Consider the following 22,992-nt stretch of genomic DNA (forward strand, 5'->3'; position numbering starts at 1 on the left):
ACTAATACTTTACCGGCAAAACCAGTACAAATGGTCACTTTAATTAAAATTATTTCCTTGGATATTTCAGTAAGCCCCCCTTTACACGGGCAGGAAGGATTAGACCGGCACCGTGCCTGCTCCGGTTACTAGGTGCTGTGTTGTATGGGTGGGTATCAGTGGCAGCTCGTGAGAATTCATAGGGGAGGGGGGCTACAGGGGTTAATCGGGCTGTAGTAGCTCGTTAACCATACCGGTGATCAAATGCAGACAAAATAGCCTACATATGTACTATGGACGTATGGATGGCAAAAATAGCATGCATTTTTACTATACTGGGAGGGCTGTAGCTTTACGGCAGCCCATATAGACGAAACACCACTGGTGGGTATGCAATGTTTCAAACAGACCGGATGAATCCACTGGTTAGGATTTATCCAACCCGTTTGAAATGTTGCATACCTCATACGCATCCATACAACACAGCGCCTAGTACCCGGCAATGGTTCGATGCCGGTCTAATCCATTCTACCTGTGTAAAGGTCTGTTCATACCTAGTCAGCACGTACCGACTTCAGCAGGTATCCGGCCGTACGAAAAGTATTCTTTGGTACATTTTGTATGGGTATATTCATACCAACCGTCTCGTTTACGCCACGGCAGGCTTACAGCAGTACCCGACATTTCCTGTTCATACTTTACAGCAACATCCGTCAACGTATCGTATCCGTCTTTTTGGCCATCGTGGAGATATACACGCGAATTACGTGCCATGAGTCTACCGCTTTGCTGTTGGACCAATTATCGATAGTGACAGTTGACAGCTGTTCAATATTTCGACATGGTTTTTGGCACAAGTATTTAAAAAAAATTTGTCCATCATCTAAAAGCTCCTTATACAATGTCCAAAACTCTCCTTCGGTTTTTCTATTTTTTAACATGGGATGCACATCAAAACGCCTCCGAGCTTTTTTATTGCCTTCTTGAGCTTCTTCTTCCAACAACAGCGCGATTATACATAATTTTTCGTTCGATAAACGTCGAAACATTTTTGCTGACTTGTATTCTGACGCGTAGCTACGAATGCACGTGTATGCATTCATATTGCAAGTACTCGACAATACGACGTAAGCAATATTGCGCCGTATCGTCATGGCCTCTAATGTATAAGTAAGCCGATTTTGCCTTGCAGTCGGCCAAATTGCTGTAAACGTGACGCGACCGCGACGTGTAGATAGATATGAATAGAAATTTAATAAAATGACATATTTGAAACGGAGTCGTGCAGTGCTGAAGCCGTGCAGTGCTGTTAAGTATGAACAGACATTAAAGGGGGCTAAAAGGTATGAGCAAGGGGCTTTTTCGAAAGTTGTACAAACTTTCTTCATAGTATCATTTACTTTTCAATAGATGTAAGTAAAAGTTATAAAATACGTTGGTTATGCTAACGTCTTAATATTGTTGGCTTGATTGTAATTTGAGACGATTCAGCAAAATGACGTGGTCAATCAGTATTGGCCGTGAATGTTGTTGTTACGAGTAGTTCGTGCAGGGGAGCGAAGAGGAGGGGAGGGGAAAGGGGAACGGGTTAGAAGTGCATTTGTCTCTATCGACAGTTGACAAGTAACCTCCAGCGTGTCGGCGGGGCGCCGGCTCTGCTGTTGCATCATCAGGACATCCACTGACTTCGACCGAAGGTTCGATTCATGTCTCAAATTTTTTGGTTTGTCTTCACCGATCCGGAATAACTATCCGAGCCGAAAATATCTGCTTTTCGTTTCGATTTCATTTCGGCTTTATGTATGTAAATGTATCGTATTATAAAATCCTATTAAGCTCTCTGTCCTTCAAGTGAGTCAAGTATGCAGAGATACGAGCTTCGGTTTTGGCATTTCGACATTTTTTTTTAATTCTTCCAATTTATATATTTTTCGCTTACATCTTAACTTTTTATCACACGGTAAGTGATGACGTTTGGTATTTCATATAACCAATCGAAAACTCTAGATAACAACTCCAATTGGCTTTCAATGCTTTGACTCGATTAAGTGATATATGATTTTACTTATAAATAAAATGTTTTTCATACTTTCTTCATACATTCTTCTGGAAATCCTTTGTTCAAAATTTTAATTTCCGGAAACCCAAAAACTGGTATAATATATTTGAGTACATACAAATGTTCTCGAGTCTCAAAGGATCCGAATTGTAGACGTAGTCTATGAATCAATCCTGAAACAATTTGCGTTTATAGCCATTGTATATTGCACATTGCATTGCATACAGAATATCAATATTTCGAATTATACAAATACAAAATATTCATGTTTACAATAAGGTGGGTCACTATCTAATGATGATTGATGAAATAATTATAGTATTTTATGACTTTTATGAATATTAAGTATTTTATAATATGAACTATTAATTGTACATTGTTTTACCTAATGGAATCAATCTACATATACGAGTACATTTGAGACATATTAGGATTATAATATGCAACAATTTGATAAGCTTCAGGCTTTGATATAAAAATCTGTTTTGTGAAGGCCCTTAACCCTTTGCCCGCGGCAATAAATATAGCGAACAAGCCCTATACGCGACACCTTTTTCGCGAATTTGGCAATCGAGTTTTCGACCTTAAATATAGATTTTAATATTTACTCAAGTAACCAGATATGTTAATTAACACATTAAGTATTATTTTAAACAATAAAATACATAATATATTTCATAGTTTTGGATTAATTGTCAAATAATCATTCTTCATAATTGTATGAAGACGTGACGTCACATAAATGAGGTTTCAGTATGGTTCCACAAAAAACTAATTTTTGACTGGTATATATTCATTTTAAGCAAATTGAATAGATGGCATTCAACTCTCAGTATTATATTCAACCAATTTTGAACCTTAAAACATGAAATAGGCGCATATAAGCGTCAAAATCCCGTGCAAAGTTCAGAAATTCTATGGAAGACAGCCGCACTACAGACTTGTCGCCCAAAGCTTCCATAGAAGATGGCCACGGGCAAACGGTTAACCCTTTGAATGCTGACCAACGTCGATCGGCGTTTTGTCAAAAAGTTCACGGGCCTGAAAAACGCCGATAGGCGTTGTATTTTGAGCATGTACAAAGTAAACAAGAATACTACCCGTTAAGGCTTTCCAGGTAGCATTGAAAAAAAATGCATTGAACATGGGTCGTGTAATTCGTGTCGTTCATTTGTCAATGTTCATAAATACTGATTTACACCGTAATTTCTGAATTTATAACCATAGCAGAATTTCTCAATGGAAATCCTTAACTGCTGAGTATTTTAGATTGTGGCTTGGCATTTAGATTGTGAGCATTACATTTTAAGAGGGCTGGACAGCAGCGCCTTGTCCATACAAACGTACTATACTTCTCCCTTCCTCAATTATGGCACTAGAGAAATTATTTTTTAATATGCTATGGATATCCATCATTGGGGTGCATCTATCGTTTTACTTTTTTGATTAGTTATTTTTTATGGGAGCTAGAAGCCGCCAAATATCTATAAAATCGCCTCTTTTTTACACCCACGAAACGAGGCCAGCGTGCTTATTTGACGGTCGATTTTAAAAAAAATACGCCGATAGATGCACAGAAAGTATCTTTCTCATACCGATGATCAAATTTTTTTAAAAATTGGTCCAGTTTTGGAGGAGAAAATAGGAGAATACGAAATCTCGATTTTGTCAATTTAAAATACGTTTTATCTGGTCGAAGCGCAACTGTAACATTCACTCAATATATATATTGATATATATTGTCGCATTCACTCAACATATATATCGAAGAAAGGAACGGTAACAAAATTAAGATTTCGGGTGTACAGCCCTCTTAACAACAATGAAGAAGATGGAACTAGTTTTGGAAAAATACATTCATTAATAGATTCTTTTATTTATTTTATATTGTTGCAAGATATATTAGAGAGTCTAAACACACCTTTATAAAACTCAAAATCTTCGGTGGTAGCTATCTAGGGTATTGAACTAGGGATTAGCTACAGTTTTTATATCTGCTTTGTATTGGATTTCTAATTAATTCTAGTTGGAAATATTGGTGAAATTTTCAGCGCGGCGGGTTTTCAACAGAAAAGACGTCAGCACTCAAAGTGTTAAACGAACTCATATAAAAGTAATCTCAAACGATTTGATAATGTGCTGCTAAATTTCAAAACCTTTCATATACGTAGTTGCAAGTCTTGAAAAATGAATCATGTGGGTTAATTCTATTATGAAATTATGCTGCAGCTAATAATTCCATTAGTGGTTTTTTACAATCGCACATATTAAGTATAATAGATAGTTTTACTAATTTATAACTCGTTTTAATTTCAGATGGGGTCTTGGAAATTATATTTTGTTGCCGTTTTCGGATTTCTAATTTCGCACACAGTCGTCGGAGTCGACAAAAATAATTTTAAAACATGTGATCAAAGTAGTTTTTGTCGCCGTTTACGAAAATTGAATCCTGGAAATTCTCCTTATGAACTACTTTTAGATACTGTTTCATTAGATAAACATACGTTAAGTGCAGATATTAGAAATAACAATTACAATGTATGTATTTATTGGTCATAAATTGTTATCGTTACTGTGCACGGTTGGTTTAATATCACTATTAACCATTATGTATTATTTTGCAGGTACTTTTTAAATTAAATTTGATAGCTTTAGTCGACGGTACATTCAGAGTTGTGATTGATGAAAAGCAACCTCTGAAACCACGTTATAAAGTAGAATATGTCCTTAATGGAGAACCTACTGTAGACAAGTGAGTCTTTCATTCTTTATATATTGTAATGAAATCTTAAAACTTTCTGTATTAAATTGTACTTTTCTATCTAGGCTAACAGTAGTTGAGAAAAATCAAAATGCTGGTACAATTAAAGTAGCCAATGGGCAAGGTCATTCTGTAATATTACACTCGAAACCTTTGAAGTTTGATTTCTTCAATCCTCAGAATGAACTCGTGTTATCTTTGAACGAAAAAGGCTTGACGACTTTAGAACATTTGCGCCACAAGCCCGATCATCCGAAAACAGATGAAGAAAAGAAAGAAGATGGTGAAAATAATGACGATAATGTTCCAGAGCTACAGGTAGTTTTTAGTTTAAATTAAATCTGGCAGAAATGTGGTATTTACATACAATGGATAACATATTCATTTTCGCATACTAGTATCAAGAAGAGAATGATCCTGGTGCATGGGAAGAAAATTACAAATCACATCATGATACCAAGCCAAGAGGTCCAGAAGGACTTTCGATGGACGTTACTTTCCCCAAAGCTACTCACGTTTACGGTGACATTATTTGCTCACTAATTAAATTTATAATAATGCACACACAAATTTGAATAAATATCATTGTTGTTTTCAACTTTAGGCATTCCTGAACATGCAGACAGTTTCGCTTTGAAATCGACTAAAGGTCAAGACCCGTACAGACTATACAATCTGGATGTGTTTGAATACGAACTCGATTCAACTATGGCTATATATGGTGCAGTTCCTGTTGCTTACGCTCATGGGTAAAAAAATCTGGGCTAATATTATATTGTAATTAGAATATCATAGGATATTGATGCATTGTATTTTATAGAGCCGATGGAAATACCGTTGGGGTGTTTTGGTTGAATGCTGCTGAAACCTGGGTCGATGTAGAAGCAGGGCGCTCCGGCCGTGCTGATGTTGTATCGTCATTGGTAAATTTGGTTTCCGGCAGCACTGCTCCACTACCTTCTGTGAGATTTATGAGTGAATCCGGAGTGCTGGACACCTTCATTTTTATGGGGCCGTCACCTTCAGATTGTTTCAGACAGTATACTAAACTCACCGGAACTGCCAACTTACCACAAGTACTTACTACTATACATATGTCATACTATTGTGTATAAGATTTTTGGTAAAGTGCTAATTTATTTACTTTGTATTTTATAGATGTTCGCATTAGCCTATCATCAATGTCGATGGAATTATAATGATGAGGAAGATGTGCGATCTGTCGAAGAAAACTTCGACCGCAATGATATCCCCTTAGATGTTATTTGGTTAGATATTGAATACACCGATCGTAAGAAGTATGCCTTTTATTTTTATATAATATTTTTTCTGATGTTTTGAAATAGGTGTGTATTAATTTTTTATTTGTTTTTAGGTACTTCACTTGGGATGCTATTAGATTTGCTCATCCAAATGAAATGGTTACTAATTTGACATCTAAAGGTCGTAAAATGGTTATAATTATTGATCCTCACATCAAAAGGGAAGGTGGTTACTTTGTGCATGAAGATGCTACCAATCAAGGATTGTATGTAAAGAACAAAGATGGAAAGGATTATGAAGGTAGATTTATTTTATTTTACATACATAGATATATACCGGGAAGACTCGACAGGAAGACCCCCAATGTGCCTTCCTAGACAATTAAAAATAATGCAGCATTTTTATTACACAAATCACTGTATTTAGAGAGGCTGAAGAACACGAAATTAACAATTAATTAATGAATCCATTGAGATATCTATGGATTTAGACTTCTAAAACATTGTGTATATATACCCATAAATATTGATATTTGAAGAATATTTGAATATAAAATTAGATTAATTAAATAAAAAAAATTAATTTTAAAATAAATTGTAATATCTAGAAATTTTACATACATAATTTTTTACAAATTGTACATACATTAAATATAGAAAATTTGGGACAGCAGGTAGGATGATTTTTTTTGTCAATTTTGAGGAACCGTTTCTACAATGATCAGATAAAATTGGCAAACTCTGATAAGAAACGATCGCCTTGTAGTCGATTTACCCGTTAATGTACAGTCCCATGACAGCGAATTACTAACACCATGCGGATTTTGCAAATTCTATGTTTAGAGCTATATATTGAAGAGTAGGTTCGTAAAATTAAAACAAAGATGTGTTTATAATGATTATACATAGTTTATTTACAATATTAATACAACATATATATATATTATTAATATTTTGTATGTCCACCCTTATTTCGGAGACACGATGCTATTCTTTTGGGCATACTCTCAATACAAGACGCAATGGTTGACTTTATCTCAGGATCTCCCTGCCACACAGAAATTATGTTTTGTTTTAGGATATTTTTATTGGTACATTGGAGCTTATTTAATTTCATTTTAAGGGTATGCCGGACATTTTCTTTAGGATTTAGATCGGGAGAATTACCGGGCCAGTGAAGGAGCGGTAAATTGTGGTCGGACATGATTTTTTTCACAATTTTGGCTTTATGGCAGGGTGCAAAAATATTGCAATAAGTGCAGGCAATCCCTTTTGTCAATTTTGTTTTGTATAGAGTGCAATAGGGTGTATCGCAATACCGTTATATATTGCGAAGCATTCATCATCCCTTCTACAAAATACAATGGCCCCCGACCTTCCGCACTAATTGAGCCCCAAATCATGAGTGACAGCGGGTGTTTCACATTTTTTATGACACAGGACTCATTATACCGCTTGCCGACTCGCCTACGTACGTATTGGTGAGTCGGTGTCATCAATTGAATTGACGACTCGTCAGAGAAGTGAACCTTAAAAATGTTAAAAACATCGATTAATTCAATTCATTCAAAAAAAATTAAACAAATAATTTAATTTCAATTAAATTACCCCTTTCCAATCGTCGAGGGTGAAGTGGCGATGCTCATTAGCCAAATTGAGCCTGGCTTTCTTCATTTTTGGCGTCAAAAGCGTTTTTTTAAGTAGTTGTCTGCCATTCATCCCCGCGTCTGCGAAACGGCGTTATATTGTCCGAGTCGATATTTCGGTTCCGCTCCCGTAAATTTGTCTGGATTTTTTTATTTGTGGCAAACCGATCCTTCTCAACAGTATTTATAATATATCGATCGACTCGAGGACCGTATTTTCGAGTGCCACAACAATTCTTACGCTTGGTGACCGTAGGATTTTCACCTCTTTTTAGTTGGGTGCTAATTTTATGCACACTGAAAACTCTAACCCCCTGATCTTTAGCAATATATCGTATAGAATACTTCCCAGTATTTAATAATGTGGAAATATTGGCGATTTTCTCCATAGATAAATATTTATTTCTTCCCATCTAAAAAGGAAAGGGGTTTTTTTCACAAGCAATTTAAACAAATAATTAAGTCACATTTAAAAAATTTAAACACTTTAACTTACTTCAATGATATCGATAATATACAGGAAAGCAAAAATCTCTTCAAAACTAACTTTTCTCCCAGTGAAAGCACACGTCTACACCAAACGAATTTCAAAGCCAAACTGTGTATTTGCACTTGTTCGGTTTTTAAACTATTTGTATAAACACTACTCATCCTATCCTTCTCTAAATACATAAAATAGGATACAATGAATGGTCTACAAAAAAAACCAACCCAAAATGTTACTAAAGACGGCGCAGGTACACAAAATAGGGTAAATACGCGGGTGTTAGTAATTCGTTGTCATACGACTGTACTTGTCCGTTTCCGCATGGTCACTAATGTGTGGTCTATTCTAACCTCCCGGCAACAGTCCTCAAACTTTTGCAGGGTCCTGATTTTACCTAGGGTCTCAGCCAATGTAACCGTCTTAGTGGGGAACAGCCACACTAACTTGGTGAAAGCGTCTACCACCACCAAGAGATACTGGTATTTCTTTGCCGTCGAGGCCAACAGGCCCAGGTGATCAAGATGTAACATATCTAGTGGGCCGTTTTTGTCAATTGGGTTCAGGTATCCCTCGCGTTTTCCAGTTGGCCCATCAATTAAAATGCAGGTGACACAATTCTTTGAGCATTGTTTGATGGCGGCGTCATCGCCAGGGATCCAGAAATTTCGATGAAGAATCTCCCTTACCTTAGCGACGCCGAAGTGAACCTGGTCATTGGCATTTTTGACTACTTCAGTCCGCATGGCTTGTGGAACCACCAAAAGTCTCGCTCCTAGATGCTCTCGATAAAGTACCCCGTTGACGATACGTATCTCCTTCAGTCGAGGATCACCGTTCTGCGCGCTCTTGATCTTGCTCGCTATCTCTGATTCCCATTTTGGAGACGGTCTAGCTGTTCGATCGATCAGTGGTAATGGGTACCGCTCACGGATTATCTTCTTGTTCAGTCGTCGGTAATCGCAGCACAACCGCTTAATTCTATCCTTTTTCTTGATCAGGACCACTGGACTGGCATAATCGAAGTCGCTTTCCTGGATAATTCCGTTCTTTAGCCAGTTGGCTACCTGTCGTTCTACCTCCATACTGTCTGGGTACGTCAGTCTTGGAGGTCGTTCGTATACCGGAATGTCATCCTTTAACACAACCCTCATCTGCAGGGGTGAAACCACATCGCTATCAGGCACATAATTTCCAACCTGTCCTTCACATCACGGTTACTTATATCTACAGTATTAATTATTAATGGGTTTTTTACCACAGAAACACTTTCACTAGTCCTTGTTCCAAAGCCACTCCTGTCCATAACAAAGTCAACCGAAAACAAAAATCTCCAACCTAATAATAAATCATACTGTACCATATTCCCGGGAACTACGTAAAATAAAATGTCAAAATTGTGTCCTTCAATCCTAATGCTAAGGTCAGCGGTCTCCTTACATATGGCCGAACCCTGTAAACTTTTTGAGACACTTCCTGGTAATAATGCCATATTGACGCACAAAGTCCTCGCCGATGAGAAGCCGCCGTCTTCATTGCCTGTGTCGATCAGTGCTGGCGTTCTCGCCTTTGTTCGGCAGATTTTTAGGCTGAAACAGAGAACATGTGGGATTAGAACTTTGCGGATCATTAATAATACCACTATAAGATGGGGCATCTTTCCGCCGTTCGTGCTTACGACATTCTCGGGCGAAGTGTCCTCGTTCACCACATCTGTAACACGTGGGTGGGCCTCTGGGTCTCCATCCGCCTCCAGTTGAGGGTGCGAGCACTGCTTTGGCTGTGGCTACGGTTGCGGCTGCTTCCTCTGCTCTTATCTTCTCCACCAGCTTTTCGTAGACGCATAACTTGTTCCTGAACTGCTTTAAATCGGAGGCGCCATACAAAATCGCCTTCTCAGAAGACCTGCCAGGGATCCCGTCGATGACGTATTCCATGAGGTCGCGATCTTCGATCGAACCAATGTGGGCGATCTCCCGCATCCGGTAAAAGTATTCGGTGACCGATTCCTCTGGCATCTTCTGCGACTTGCACAGCGTCCTATGGATTGACGAGACACTCACCTTCTGGGAGAACTCCAGCAATCCGCTTTTGAGTTTCTCACTCGAATTGACGCCATCTTGTATGCGCTGGAACTTCTCGGCCGTTCTCTTCACCGGCAGCTTCTCTATGCTGCCCCAGCATGCTGAGCTTGCGGTGTCTTCGGACTCCGTCGCACACTTGTTTCCCGTGAAAATGGAGACAGAGCTCTCCCAATCTTGGAAGGTCAGCTTGGCTTGGCTGGCGACCGGCTCTTCTACCGCCTTCTCCGGTGCCCCTCCTGTCGTCCTCTTCTTCCGATGAGTCACCGGCCTCTTCCGATACATGATAGCACGTGGTGGTGTGATCTTCAAAATGAGCCCCCACTTGTGGTATAAATCCTGGCAGATAGCGCTGTCTAGGACCACGGTTGGGATGTGGCGGGTAGAGTGGAGACCAAATACGTGCGTTTCTCGATCATGTATTTTATTTGAACAGAACCATGCAGTGGCTTAATGGCCAACCGCCCCCAGTGGAAGGCTAACTTCTACTAAAATGGTGGCTCGCTTTGGCGCCCTCTGCCACTTTCATCCCCTCCCCACAATCTGTCATCATTCTCATAACATACTCTTTCTCAGCCATAGCCTATACATCAGCCTCTCATTCAATTTCGGCCCTACATAAATGTATATATGTATTATATACATTTTTACATACATATATACAAATATACAGGAATGCTTAACAGGTAAACCCCAAATGCGCCTTCCTGGTCCACATAATTATTACATAGATACATGTAAATCTAAACAATATCTGACATCTATCGTCAGATATTACAAATATCGTATTAATACGATAAATAACGATGAATAACTTTCATGTAACAATACGAATTTTAAATTCGATAAACAACCACAGAGACATCTATGGTGAGCAATATGGCGAAACCTAAGATATAACAATAACTAAAGGTTCGCAACAGAAAATTGGGAAGGAAACGCCAATTTTACAGGAATCGTTTCAATGAAAATCAGAAAAATTGGCAAATTCTGATAAGAAACGATCGACCTTGACAAATCAAGGTCTGGCCAATAGCGAGACTTAGCGGGAATCGAACTCGTAACATCAAGTACGCGATAATTCAACATTCACCACTAGACCACGCTACTGGTTAAATATGTACAGTGGCGGACTGGCCATACAAGCGACATTGCCTGATGGCAAGTAGGCCCCACTATCTGTTAGAAAATATGGGCCCTCAGTAAAATTAAATAATTTTTTAACTATTCCATTTTACGTGTGTAAAAATTTACAGGATATTGCACTTTAGGTATTTCAACAAAACAAATTTCTTACGATATACACAAAGAACTAATAGCTGGTTTTACAGCCCAAGGATCGATTAACTTTTTTTATAAGGGTCGAAATGATTATGTATATATGTATATCCTATCAAAATTGTTTTAAGCAATTCGCAACAGAATTGCTTAAAACAATTTTGATAAGAAGATTCATCATTAACCAGCGATTTACATACTTCATACTTTCAAAATAATCTTTGATTATAATTGCACTTTTAATTTTTGATTCGTGCATTTCTGAAAATTTGATTCATGTTTTACCCTTGATTTTTAGCGTGATGGAAAGAAGAAAATTTTGTTATATGGGGTGGAGGGTGGGGGGGGGGGTAGACAATTTTTTTCAACCCTGAGTGGGCCCCCTTTGACTCCTGGCAAGCACTGATTTCATTCCCAGTCCGCTACTGCATATGTATGTATATGTAATGGTTAAATGATTTATAATTAATCTTCCATTATTTTTTTTAATTTTAGGTTGGTGCTGGCCTGGATCTTCTAGCTACTTGGACTTCTTTGATCCCAAAGTGAGGAAATATTATTCAGAAAGGTATCTCTTAGATAATTTCCAAGGTACAACGAATGATGTACATATTTGGAACGATATGAATGAACCATCGGTGAGTTTTCATTGAATTGTTATTGCTGTTGTTTTTTTATATGTTATCACAAACTGACTAAATTTATAGGTGTTTAACGGGCCCGAGATCACCATGCCTAAAGATTGCATTCACTATGGAGATTGGGAACATCGTCATGTGCACAATTTGTATGGATTATTGCAGATCAAAGGTACCTATGAAGGATTAATGGAGCGCTCAAAGAATACGCGTCGTCCTTTCATTCTCACCAGATCAGCTTTTGCTGGCACTCAAAGGTAAATATGTATATATGTATAAGTTCATTTTTGAATTTGGCATATACATTTTTCGTTTTATGCTGCAATTTATTCGATATTTTTTAAGATATGCTGCAGTATGGACCGGAGACAATGCAGCTGAGTGGTCGCATTTGGCTGTTACTATCCCTATGTGTCTTTCTTTTGCTATATCAGGCGTGAGTTTCTGTGGAGCTGATGTTGGTGGATTTTTCAAGTATCCTGAAGCTGAATTGATGACTAGATGGTATCAGGTAGTATTTATTTTTATTTAAATGCCTTTCGGCATTATTTAATATGCACCATGAATTATTTTAACAGTGAAATTTATTTAGGCTGGAGCATTCCAACCGTTCTTCCGAGCTCATTCACACATTGATACTAAGAGACGTGAGCCGTACCTGTACGATGCACAAACAATGGCTCATATCAGAGACGCCATAAGACGAAGATACTCATATTTACCTCTATGGTTTATAAAACTACTTATTTGAATTATGTTTTTAAAACGTTCAGTTCTAATTCTGTTTGTTTTCAATAGGTATACATTGTTCTACGAGCATTCAATTAGTGGCTTGCCAGTGATGAGGCCGATATTCATGCATTTCCCCAAAGAAACTGATCTGTTTTCCATTGACAATGAATATTTGATTGGTATGAATTATTTATTATTAACTAATAAGTTTTTAAGTGTAAACTGATAGCATGTGTAATTTTTAGGTAACTATCTTCTTGTGAGACCTGTTACTGAAGAAGGCGTGTCATCAGTAACTGTTCATTTGCCTGGATCGTCGACTGGAGAAATCTGGTACGATGTTGATACTTATCAACCTCTACAACCTGGAAAATTGAACCAACCAGTAACCATTTCAAAGGTAATGATATTAAAATGTGGTATTTTATGTTAAAAAGTTATAATTTTTTTAATATACTTTTAATTTTTAGATCCCTGTATATCAACGAGGCGGGACTATAATTTCGAAGAAGGAAAGAATGCGAAGATCTTCTGCTCTAATGGCTAACGATCCGTACACTCTCATAGTTGCTTTATCCGCTAATGTGAGTATGATATCATAATTGGAGCATATTTTTAATGAATAATACATGATTATATTAATATACTTTGTTACATTGTAGCACACGGCTGAAGGAAATTTGTACATTGATGATGGAGAATCGTTTAGTTACAAAGAAGGGAAATACATATATGCAAAATTAAATTACCAAAATAACGTTCTTTCATATAGGTTTGTACTGAATGCTATGGTATTTTTTTTAATGTTTTGTTAGAATTACATACTTAGCGTATTAACGATTATTTATTCGTGTTTGTAGCTTAATTGATAAACATGCCTCATATCCGACGAAAGCGTGGTTGGAAAGAGTCGTGATTGCTGGTATGAAGACTCCACCGAAGAAAGCTGAGCTGAGAATGTTGGCTACTGGCACGTCTTCACCGCTTCATCTTACATATCATACAGGCAATGATGTCCTTGTTGTGAGGAAGCCGGAAGTTTCCATGGCTGCCCCGTGGAATATTGTTTTTGAATAAACAATTATTATTTAATATTATATGTAGTTTAATTTAAGCATTCGAAGTGACCCATCTTTGTTTTTTTTTTTGTTATTTTGTTTTGCTATTATACAAGACGTATTTTTATTTTCAAGTCTGATTCTGTATCAACTCTTCTAACCTAAATGGTTGGATTAATTTAAATCTTATATTTTTGGTGTTAAGAATAACAGCTTTCCTAAGGATAAGTATTGGAATTTGTAATGCTGTAAGCGATTTATTAGAATATATTGTAAATTTTTGTCAGTATAAATTTTCTAAATTGTGTGTCATTAGTTGTTAATTGGAGAGAGACAACACGCACGATTTTATAAAAATTATATATTATATCAATCTTTAGTGTGATTGAAGTTTGCAATGTGTTTTTATACACACTACAGCTCTGGTAAAATTCATTAAATGTGATTTTAATGACTGATTTGTGGACAAAAATAATTTATAGTCAATTTTATTTTGTAGTAATCTTTTTTTTAAATAAAACTTTAAACACACCATCACATGCGTTTTCAATGTTTTTTTCATGTTCCAAACTTTGTTACATAATAATAGGCCAAATTAAAATAATAAATTCAATTAAAATATCTTGTTATATGTACTTTTTTAATCAATTGTTTCATTTACATCGTAAGACTAGCATACATTTAACGATTGAAGTTTTAATACATTTTAAAGGGCAATTAAAATACATGCACAACAATATTCATGAAGTAGTGTTGCATTTTCAATATTTATGTTATCTTATATTACAATGTGCGTTTAAACGTTAACCATAGGAACGGGCGTGAGCGTCTAGCTTTCACTGTTGATACTGATGTCAGGCATTTCCCTGATGGTTAATCTGGTAGCCGGTGATGCCACCTTCTTGATTAGGGAAGTAACCGTGCGATGGTGGGAACCGACGATTGGCCATGTTGTCGAGTACCCCTTGAAGATCTCCACCATTGTGGCCGCCACTCGTCGAAGCTGATAGACCCAGCACTGACATAGGCTGCGTCACATATCCAGAAGTCAAAATCATATCCCTAATTTAAAATGATACATTTTAGATTTTATAAACATATGTAATAAATATATTTTTAAATTTTATATTCATCCAATTTATTTAAATCAAAACAAAAATTACTGAAATACGATTATATTGTTTTTATTTGTTACTTATGAAAAAACAATTGAATTCAATTTATAAAGAAAATCTATTTGAAATATAGTGTATCAAATTTTAAAAAAATCAGACATTTTCACAACAAATTTTGATTTTTATTGATATTATATCATTTTTTGGCGCACACAAATTTTGGAAACATACATGCATACATTTTAAATATAATTCTATGCATTATCTCCAGATGTGACTTGACCGGTTAATATTGAATTTACAATTCATATTTATTTCTTCAAACTTGTTCGATGGAGACTGTTATATTGTTGATTAATTTTGAGTTTTGTTATTAGAAATGATACAGATTTTATATTAATTTGATCAACATTAGATGGTCAAACTTTCGTCATAATTTCAAGTATTCAATATATCTACATATCGATGGCTTGGTGCACAGATATTGTATGTCCGTTTTTGAATTTGTATCGAATTTTAAGTTTGTAGGGAATAATTCAGGTTTTTCCTTTCAAGGTAATTTATGTGGTATACATAAATTAATTAGAAAAGAAAAAACAGCAGCTACAAATTTAAAATTCGATACAAATTCAAAAATGGACATACAATATCTTCCACTCAGGGCCGAAGAGGGGGGGGGGGAGCCGGAGTAAAGTTCCAGGGCCCGGACTACTTGAGAGGCCCTGTGTTAGTGATATTTTATATTATTCTACATAAAAATACGTGTATTTATTTAATGTTAAATTTTTATTATTTTTCGATACACACATTCTTCGTGTTGTATTATACTTTCTTATTCAACTATTTTAAAAAATAACAACCAACATATACATAGGTATTTTTCTAATAGTTTTGATAGATTTTTCGCATATTAGAAATCGGTCTCCGTCACGAGCCCGAATGTGAAACGCCCGAAAACGCAAAGATCGAAAATAGGAAGATCTTAAGTCGAAAGATCAAAAAAAAAGGGTGCACGGTAAACGGTACATACTCACTTAATTTGCGCGAGCAGGATACAACAGGAACAAAAGGAGCAGGCTTTTCCCCCCGTATTAATGTGCGCGCGTAGAATACTGGAGGAAAAGCCTGTTCCTCTTGTTCCTGTTGTATCCTGCTCGCGCAAATTAAGTGAGTATGTACCGTTTACCAAGCACCTTTTATTATCTTTCGACTTAAGATCTTTCGATTTTCGATCTTTGCCTTCCGATATTTGCGTTTTCGGGCGTTTCACATTCGGGCCCGTGAGGTAGACCCATTAAAAAATATACCTATAAGATCTTTTTTTTAAGTTTGTCATAGGGCCCGGAACTATTTTTTCCCAGGCCCCGGGATTCCTCTCGACTGCTCTAGTTCTACTGTATAAAAATGAGTGCATGTTCGTTATTGAAATTTTCTGTCAAATTTGAACCATCATGAATCATGATTCATGATATAGCATCAATTTGTTATGCTATATCATGGTACCTAGACCGTATTCTGTGTTTGTAAGGAGTCAGAGCACTTGGAAGTAATTTATTTTCAACATTCATCCGCCTAAGCAACGATGGCTAGTTTTTAATTATTATACAACTTAGAATAGATTTGTACATTTAACACTCGGGTATTTTTCTCTAACAATGCAACAATATCCAAATTGATGGATGACTAAATTCCAAGACTTTCTTAAACAAAAGAGCCCCCATTATGCTTCGCACAGTCCCAGATAAGGAACATAACTATATGCACATGTATGCGTTAACGCCTTTCGGGACACGTGCTGTTAAAAAGAGCCTTGTAAAAACCAGGGACGTTCAAATTTTCAATTAATATCACCAATTGATGAATCATAGATTGCATGTACATACATACAATCTCGTTCGCAATATTTATTATTGTTTCGTTTCGAGCGTAAGTAATGAGAGACGTGTTTGTAAAAGGATACGTTCATCGGTTCATGCGAAAACGACATCGAATAAGTTCCCAAACTGATAACGCGACCAGAAATCGACTTCGAAAACACAAAAGGTTATTTAAATTATACTCATTGAGTGAAATCGATACGCAAACGTCTTTCTTTAATCGTAATGTGTCATATGGCAAAAATTTACTTGCGGAGGCGTGTTATGACTTATGAACTTTTCACAGTACGTGTCATAAATGGCCGAATTAATATACTAAAGAAAATAATAATATAACTTTGGTTTTATATTTTAATATTTAATACTCAAGAGTAAAAGATTGGAAAGCGCCCTGGATATATTGACCGTTCCTAATTTGCTCCACACTTGGAAATACATACATACAAATGTCCACGTGTTTGCTTTCTCTCGAATTTTGTCGCGAGATTTTTTACGCTGCCAATGTTTTATTTGTGCAAAATCCATAACGAACAAAAAAAAAACAAGTCTTTTCCGAAAAGCAATTTTGACCGTTGAGGATCGTTAATTTTTACATGAGAAACGTGCTCTTTCGAGGTTCAATTCGTTTAGGATATTTCTTGGTATTGGAATTTATATTTATTTTCGACAGCAAGCAATTGATGTATTCATTTATATAATTCCTCCGTATTTGAGTATCCGTTTTTATATGAGCTTTAAATTTTGATGAGCTTTTGCACTGAATCTCGAATAAATTAAAATTATTATGAAATTTAGCATCCGTTGTATATATGGGATTATTACATTTTTGACATATTTAAGGATTTACCTGGGATGATGAGGAGTTCTGTCTCTCTGTCTGCGATTTTTGAACCAATTGGACACTTGGGTAAGCGTTAGGCCAGTTTTTTTAGCTAATGTTTTCTTTTCATCTGGCGTTGGATAGCTACGAATGCGACGGCAATGGATTCATGTTAAAATTTTGATCTTTTTAAAACGGAAATCTTTACAATTCCGACAAACTTACTTATAGACACATACCGATTTCTCGAATAACAATCCTTCAGAGCGTTTCTACTCTTCTCTTTGAAGCAATAAACAGTCTCCTCGCCGTCCCAAATGGTTTTCGGGAGCGGATATTTCTTCCTGAGTCTGTACTTGTCGACGGCACCTAATATTTTATACAAATGGAAATTAAGCGAATCATTCACGAATATATTTTTAATAGGAAATTGTGACACTTGCCTAAAGCTCTCCCTCGTACTTTTTCAGCTTCTCTATAGTGGGCTTTATACCACAGCTCCTGAAGATCTGCGTGGTAGCGTGTACTGAAGGATTTCGATTCTAAAATCGCATATAATTCGCGGAAAACTCCTCTATGAAAAGCAACCAAAGCTCTCGCTCTGCAAATGGAATTTAAGTACGGAACAGAAATTAAAAGGTGAAAAAAATTCAAATCATTTATTTATATACATATAGGATAGTATTTGACTGATCGAATTCTAATTTGTAAAATATATTTATTAAACATAATGAACATATATTTTTAGTTTCATTTTTTTTATCTATCACTAATAAACAGGCAAATACAAATTTTACAATCGCATGGAAATAAGTTCTGCTGGAACCAAACGTGATTTTAGCTTATTAAGTAATTACCTCAGTACGCTTTCATCTCCATTGTCCAATTCGCTATCAGGAAGACTCAATAAGAAGTTGGCTAATCTTTCAACGTCACCTCTCTGCTGCAAAGCCTCACAAACGCACTGAACTTGCTCTTGATTGAACAGCAAACACTTTTTATTATTAGTTCCGTTACCGAAAACGGGTCCGTTTAATCCTAAACTACCTCCGTAACCTCCATTATTATTGGGCACTAAATATCCACTCAGATTTTCCCTGTTTTCACTTATGCAATCGCCTCCAGAGGAGCCATAGCTGACTGGAAGATGACTGGCCAGCTTTTGCTCTATGCTTAAATTCGAAGACGATTGTCCAGTATGTCTGTATGCGTTGTGGTTCACCTTGTCTTGCACCCCGACAATACCATCATTATTGCTGTGCAATGTTGAATTATAATATTCTTCCGAAGGTTGATCTAACTTAGCGTCTTTTCTATGAATGTCAGGTGAGTAATAATTATCATTGGACACTTTCTTACAACTGGATAGTTTGAACACTGAGTATTCCTGTTGAGAACACGGCGGTAACTCTTTCTTACTGTCGTTGCAGGGTATGTAGTGATCGACGGTAAGTTTTCTGGTTGGATCTCCTCCACCGTCAAAATAGAATTTGCTATCTAAAGTGACGTTGTCTTGTTTTTCGGGGGCGTAAAATGCTGCCGAGGTTTGGAGATCGAAGTTATAAGTAGGCAAGGAGTTGCTGGAACCGCTGGTAGAGTCGTTGTTGGGTGTTAATCTGTCCGAACAGGACGAATCTACTCTGATCCTGGGAAGGTCTTCCATTTTGGACGACGATGGATGTCAACTAGTTGAAGTCATAATGCGTCAATTATTTTTTGTTTATAAATTGACGATGGTTTTCACCCACTTTTAAATCGAAATATTAAAATTTTTAAATGAAAAAACAATTTCACTATCCTTTTAAATGTTTCAGTTTGATAATTGTTTTTTTATTAATGTATTTGTTGTTGCTGTGGTTTAAATTCGCGAGAGTTGGCGCGCGACTGCACAGTCTGAGTGTCGAACGAAAACTGATCCATTCTCAGTATGAGCAGCTGAACGCGTAAGTATGTATGTATTTGTTAGAGTTGAACTCAATATAGTAGATATTTAACTGCTTAATAACTTACTATAACAAAATAAATATTTACTTTTATGTTTTCAATAGTATGAAAAGTATTTGAATATCCTTCAACTTCATATAATTATAGCACACATATTTATCAAATATCTTTAAAATTAAATTAGGTCAACATATTTACATATTTACACATACACATGGGTATATATGATATTAATATTAATTAGCATTATTGTTTCTAATCTAATCTAATATAACATCTAAGATATTAAATTAATTTTGGATTATATTCCTTTATCAAATTAACATTCCTCAAGACTTACGAAGTTTTAATTTAATTTTTGTAGTTTCATCAATTTTCAAATACAAATACAATTCGACTTATTTCTACTGTATTAAATAGAAGAAAATGGTTTCAAATTTTCGAATTACATATTAGTATTGCGAACTACATACATACAGATTTAAGTCATTTCATACATTAATATTGCTTGATTGGATGTTGCAATTATTAGGGCGAAATCACACAGGGAATCACACGAAATCAAATATGGGATACACCGATATCGATCACTGTCAAGAAAGGATAAATACAAGGATACACTTTTACCGAAAACACTCCGGGGGGTGATTTTGGGTCGGTTTGTGCTGGGCGTGCCTTGAATGTGTGCCAGATATGCCACATTTTTTTCGCATGTTTAAAGCATCTAAAAAAAAACCATGTGCCTCGTTTCTCCCTGTGTGATTTCGCCCTTATATTAGCATATTGTACTATGAAAGTAGTTTTGTCTCAAATATTCAAAGGAACTATGTATGTACATCTGCAAGTCTCTGCATATGTATGTATATATACCTAAATAAGTATTTTAAGTGGACTCAAAATTAAGATGAAATTCTTAATCATGCGAATGCTAGGAACTATATAAGTTCTTAATTAACTAGTACTTTTGTTTGAAGTATGTGCTTGTACTTGAATCAGTGTTTATTTACACTAAGATACAGTGAATTTCACTGCTCTCGATATTTTTTATTGCATTGATACGTTGACATAACTAAATTACCAGGAATCGTATTCCCGTATCAGCACAAACAATCGACTTGTTGTGGGATAGAGATAAAAACTTGCTGACCACGTCATTATTACGTACGGTGTCGTGTTACCCTAACTCCTTGCTATGCAATCGTTATCATGTGACCAAACATTTCAGCGATTTCGTCAATGCAACATTTCCATTGTTTGAAACAGCTTCGATCTTAAATACATATTTGTGTACCAAATGATATTTGTATATTTTTATTCGACCATTATCAAAAATAATGTTCAATTGTTTTATCTTTCGATTGCTATTATAATTGAAAAATACTGTGATATTTTATATAAAAGGAATAGTTTATGCAAAAACAAATGTATTTTTGTAATCCGATGGGAATATGTACGTATGTATTTAAAATCAATGCTCCAATTACGAGAAAATATTTAGCTCTTCGCTTTCATTTATGCAATGGTCACGAAATGTGCCTAATTTCTCTAGGTAGGTAGCAGATTGGCAAAAACCTAAGATTGTCATCATTCTTGTGTCGCAACTGCGAGTTTCATTCAGGTGCTAAATATCAGTTCGGCAACGACAATGGAATTAGTGATGGAATTGCGCATGTCGTCGTTCCAATACATTTCAATCATCGATAAGGATTTGTTATGGAGGTCGATGAGCTTTGTAACGCGTTCGAAATTCACGCGAGTGGGTTCCAATTGTTATCTGACGAAGTGAGCTTAATCCTTGGGAGCTTTTCAGATTACCTGTCTGCAACCTTTGTGTTTGCACGATTATATCTTTGCTGCAACGTACGTGGTGAGGGATTTTTTTTTTGAGAAACGCAAAATTCAAACTTTCGCGCATTTCGTAGTTTGAATGGTGAATTTTTGCTACTCAATAGTAAAATGCTAGTTACTGTAAGTTGACTTTGATCGACTACTAAATTTGAGAAAAAAAATTAGTTGATATGAGCCGTTATATTTGAAAGTGGTAAAAGTCCAATTTTCAGTTCTAAAAACACTATTTCTGTTTGACTTAATTCACAAATTGTTATCGCTTCTTTTAATTCGATATGTCCAGAATCTCGGAAAAGCAGAATAAACGTACTACAGGCGATCAGTATTTTTAAATATTGTTAAACGCAAAACATTATAATTAATGTTTTGCGAAATATTTCTCGAAATGAAGAAAAGTGAACTTTGCCACTTTCAAATATCAAGGCTGATGTTATGGTTCTAGTATTAAAATTTAATTCAAGAATAAAAATAACGTTTTGTAGAATTTTAAATGAAGTGAGTGATGTCTACAAGAAATTCATATTGCAATTCTTTTATTTTTATTTAATTTCAAAATTTTCTTCAATTTCGTTCAAACTATTTTCTTTGTTTTTCTGGACGAGGCCGGGAACTTGCGAATAAATAAATAAACATGTAGATTTATATACTTTTTTTATTGTATAATATTTTCAAGTTGGCTAAAAAAATAAAAAGACTAGAAGAAGATGCCAAAAATAGTAATAATTGTATTAACTTTTTTCACTATATTTTTTCTTCACAACCTGTATCAGTTTAAACGCACGTTTTAACATACGTATATGCATACAGTAGTAGTTTTACCTGGCTTCGCTCGGTATTTGTAATATAAACCGCTTAAACATAACTAATCTTTCGAAATTATATGTATACCAGAATCCGGCGGCCTTTCCCCCACAGCGTCTTCGCCCCCAGTGCCTTCGACCCCGGAGGCTTTGCCCCCGGCACCTGCGCCCCCAGCAACTTCGAATCCTTTGAATCGAAAAAAATCAAATCGGCGCCTATGAATCGAAAAAAAAAAATCGATGACGTCACCAATTTACGAACCAACAATACATACATACAAAGTTTCTTTCGAAATTATATTATTATATATTTCCTAACGCATGCGCGCTTTATGTATTCATGCGTTGTTGTTTATTTTGTACTTGGTTATGTACAGTGTGGTTTTTTTATTAGAGCAATGATGTACGCTTGTTCTTGTGCGATATTCATGAACAACCGTCTCGTTCTCCGACGAAAGGGTTGGGGGGGTGGTGGCCTCATGTCGAGAGCTTTAAGGGTCAAATTCCTTGACCTTTGAAGCGGGCTTAGATATATTAGATAAAACAATATATTTTTGAGACAGAGAGTGAATTTACGAATCTTTCAAGTCAGATGATAAACGATGTGTGA

The 22,992-nt window shown here is 36.0% G+C and overlaps 2 protein-coding genes across 2 annotated transcripts; one reads left to right on the forward strand and one right to left on the reverse strand.

The window, feature by feature from the left end:
• Positions 1-1,489: 1,489 nt before the first annotated feature.
• Positions 1,490-14,619, forward strand: GCS2alpha (glucosidase 2 subunit alpha). The gene is made up of 18 exons (XM_077428113.1): positions 1,490-1,676; positions 4,355-4,576; positions 4,663-4,790; positions 4,865-5,117; positions 5,198-5,321; positions 5,404-5,548; positions 5,620-5,875; positions 5,958-6,097; positions 6,175-6,362; positions 12,046-12,188; positions 12,258-12,445; positions 12,534-12,699; positions 12,781-12,917; positions 12,987-13,099; positions 13,166-13,320; positions 13,391-13,504; positions 13,583-13,692; positions 13,781-14,619. Exons 2-18 carry the CDS (start codon positions 4,355-4,357, stop codon positions 13,995-13,997), a joined length of 2,799 nt encoding a protein of 932 aa, XP_077284239.1. The 5' UTR covers positions 1,490-1,676; the 3' UTR covers positions 13,998-14,619.
• On the reverse strand, positions 14,600-19,799 carry LOC143909872 (homeobox protein ceh-33-like). Its single transcript, XM_077428114.1, has 5 exons — positions 18,648-19,799; positions 18,234-18,391; positions 18,030-18,159; positions 17,818-17,934; positions 14,600-15,040 (listed from the first exon to the last, which is right to left on the reverse strand). The coding sequence occupies exons 1-5, from the start codon at positions 19,451-19,453 to the stop codon at positions 14,833-14,835; spliced, it is 1,419 nt and encodes a 472-aa protein (XP_077284240.1). The 5' UTR covers positions 19,454-19,799; the 3' UTR covers positions 14,600-14,832.
• Between the last annotated feature and the right edge of the window lie 3,193 nt (positions 19,800-22,992).

The sequence above is a fragment of the Arctopsyche grandis genome, chromosome 3 (assembly GCF_051622035.1).
Source record: "Arctopsyche grandis isolate Sample6627 chromosome 3, ASM5162203v2, whole genome shotgun sequence".
Classification (NCBI taxonomy): domain Eukaryota; kingdom Metazoa; phylum Arthropoda; class Insecta; order Trichoptera; family Hydropsychidae; genus Arctopsyche; species Arctopsyche grandis.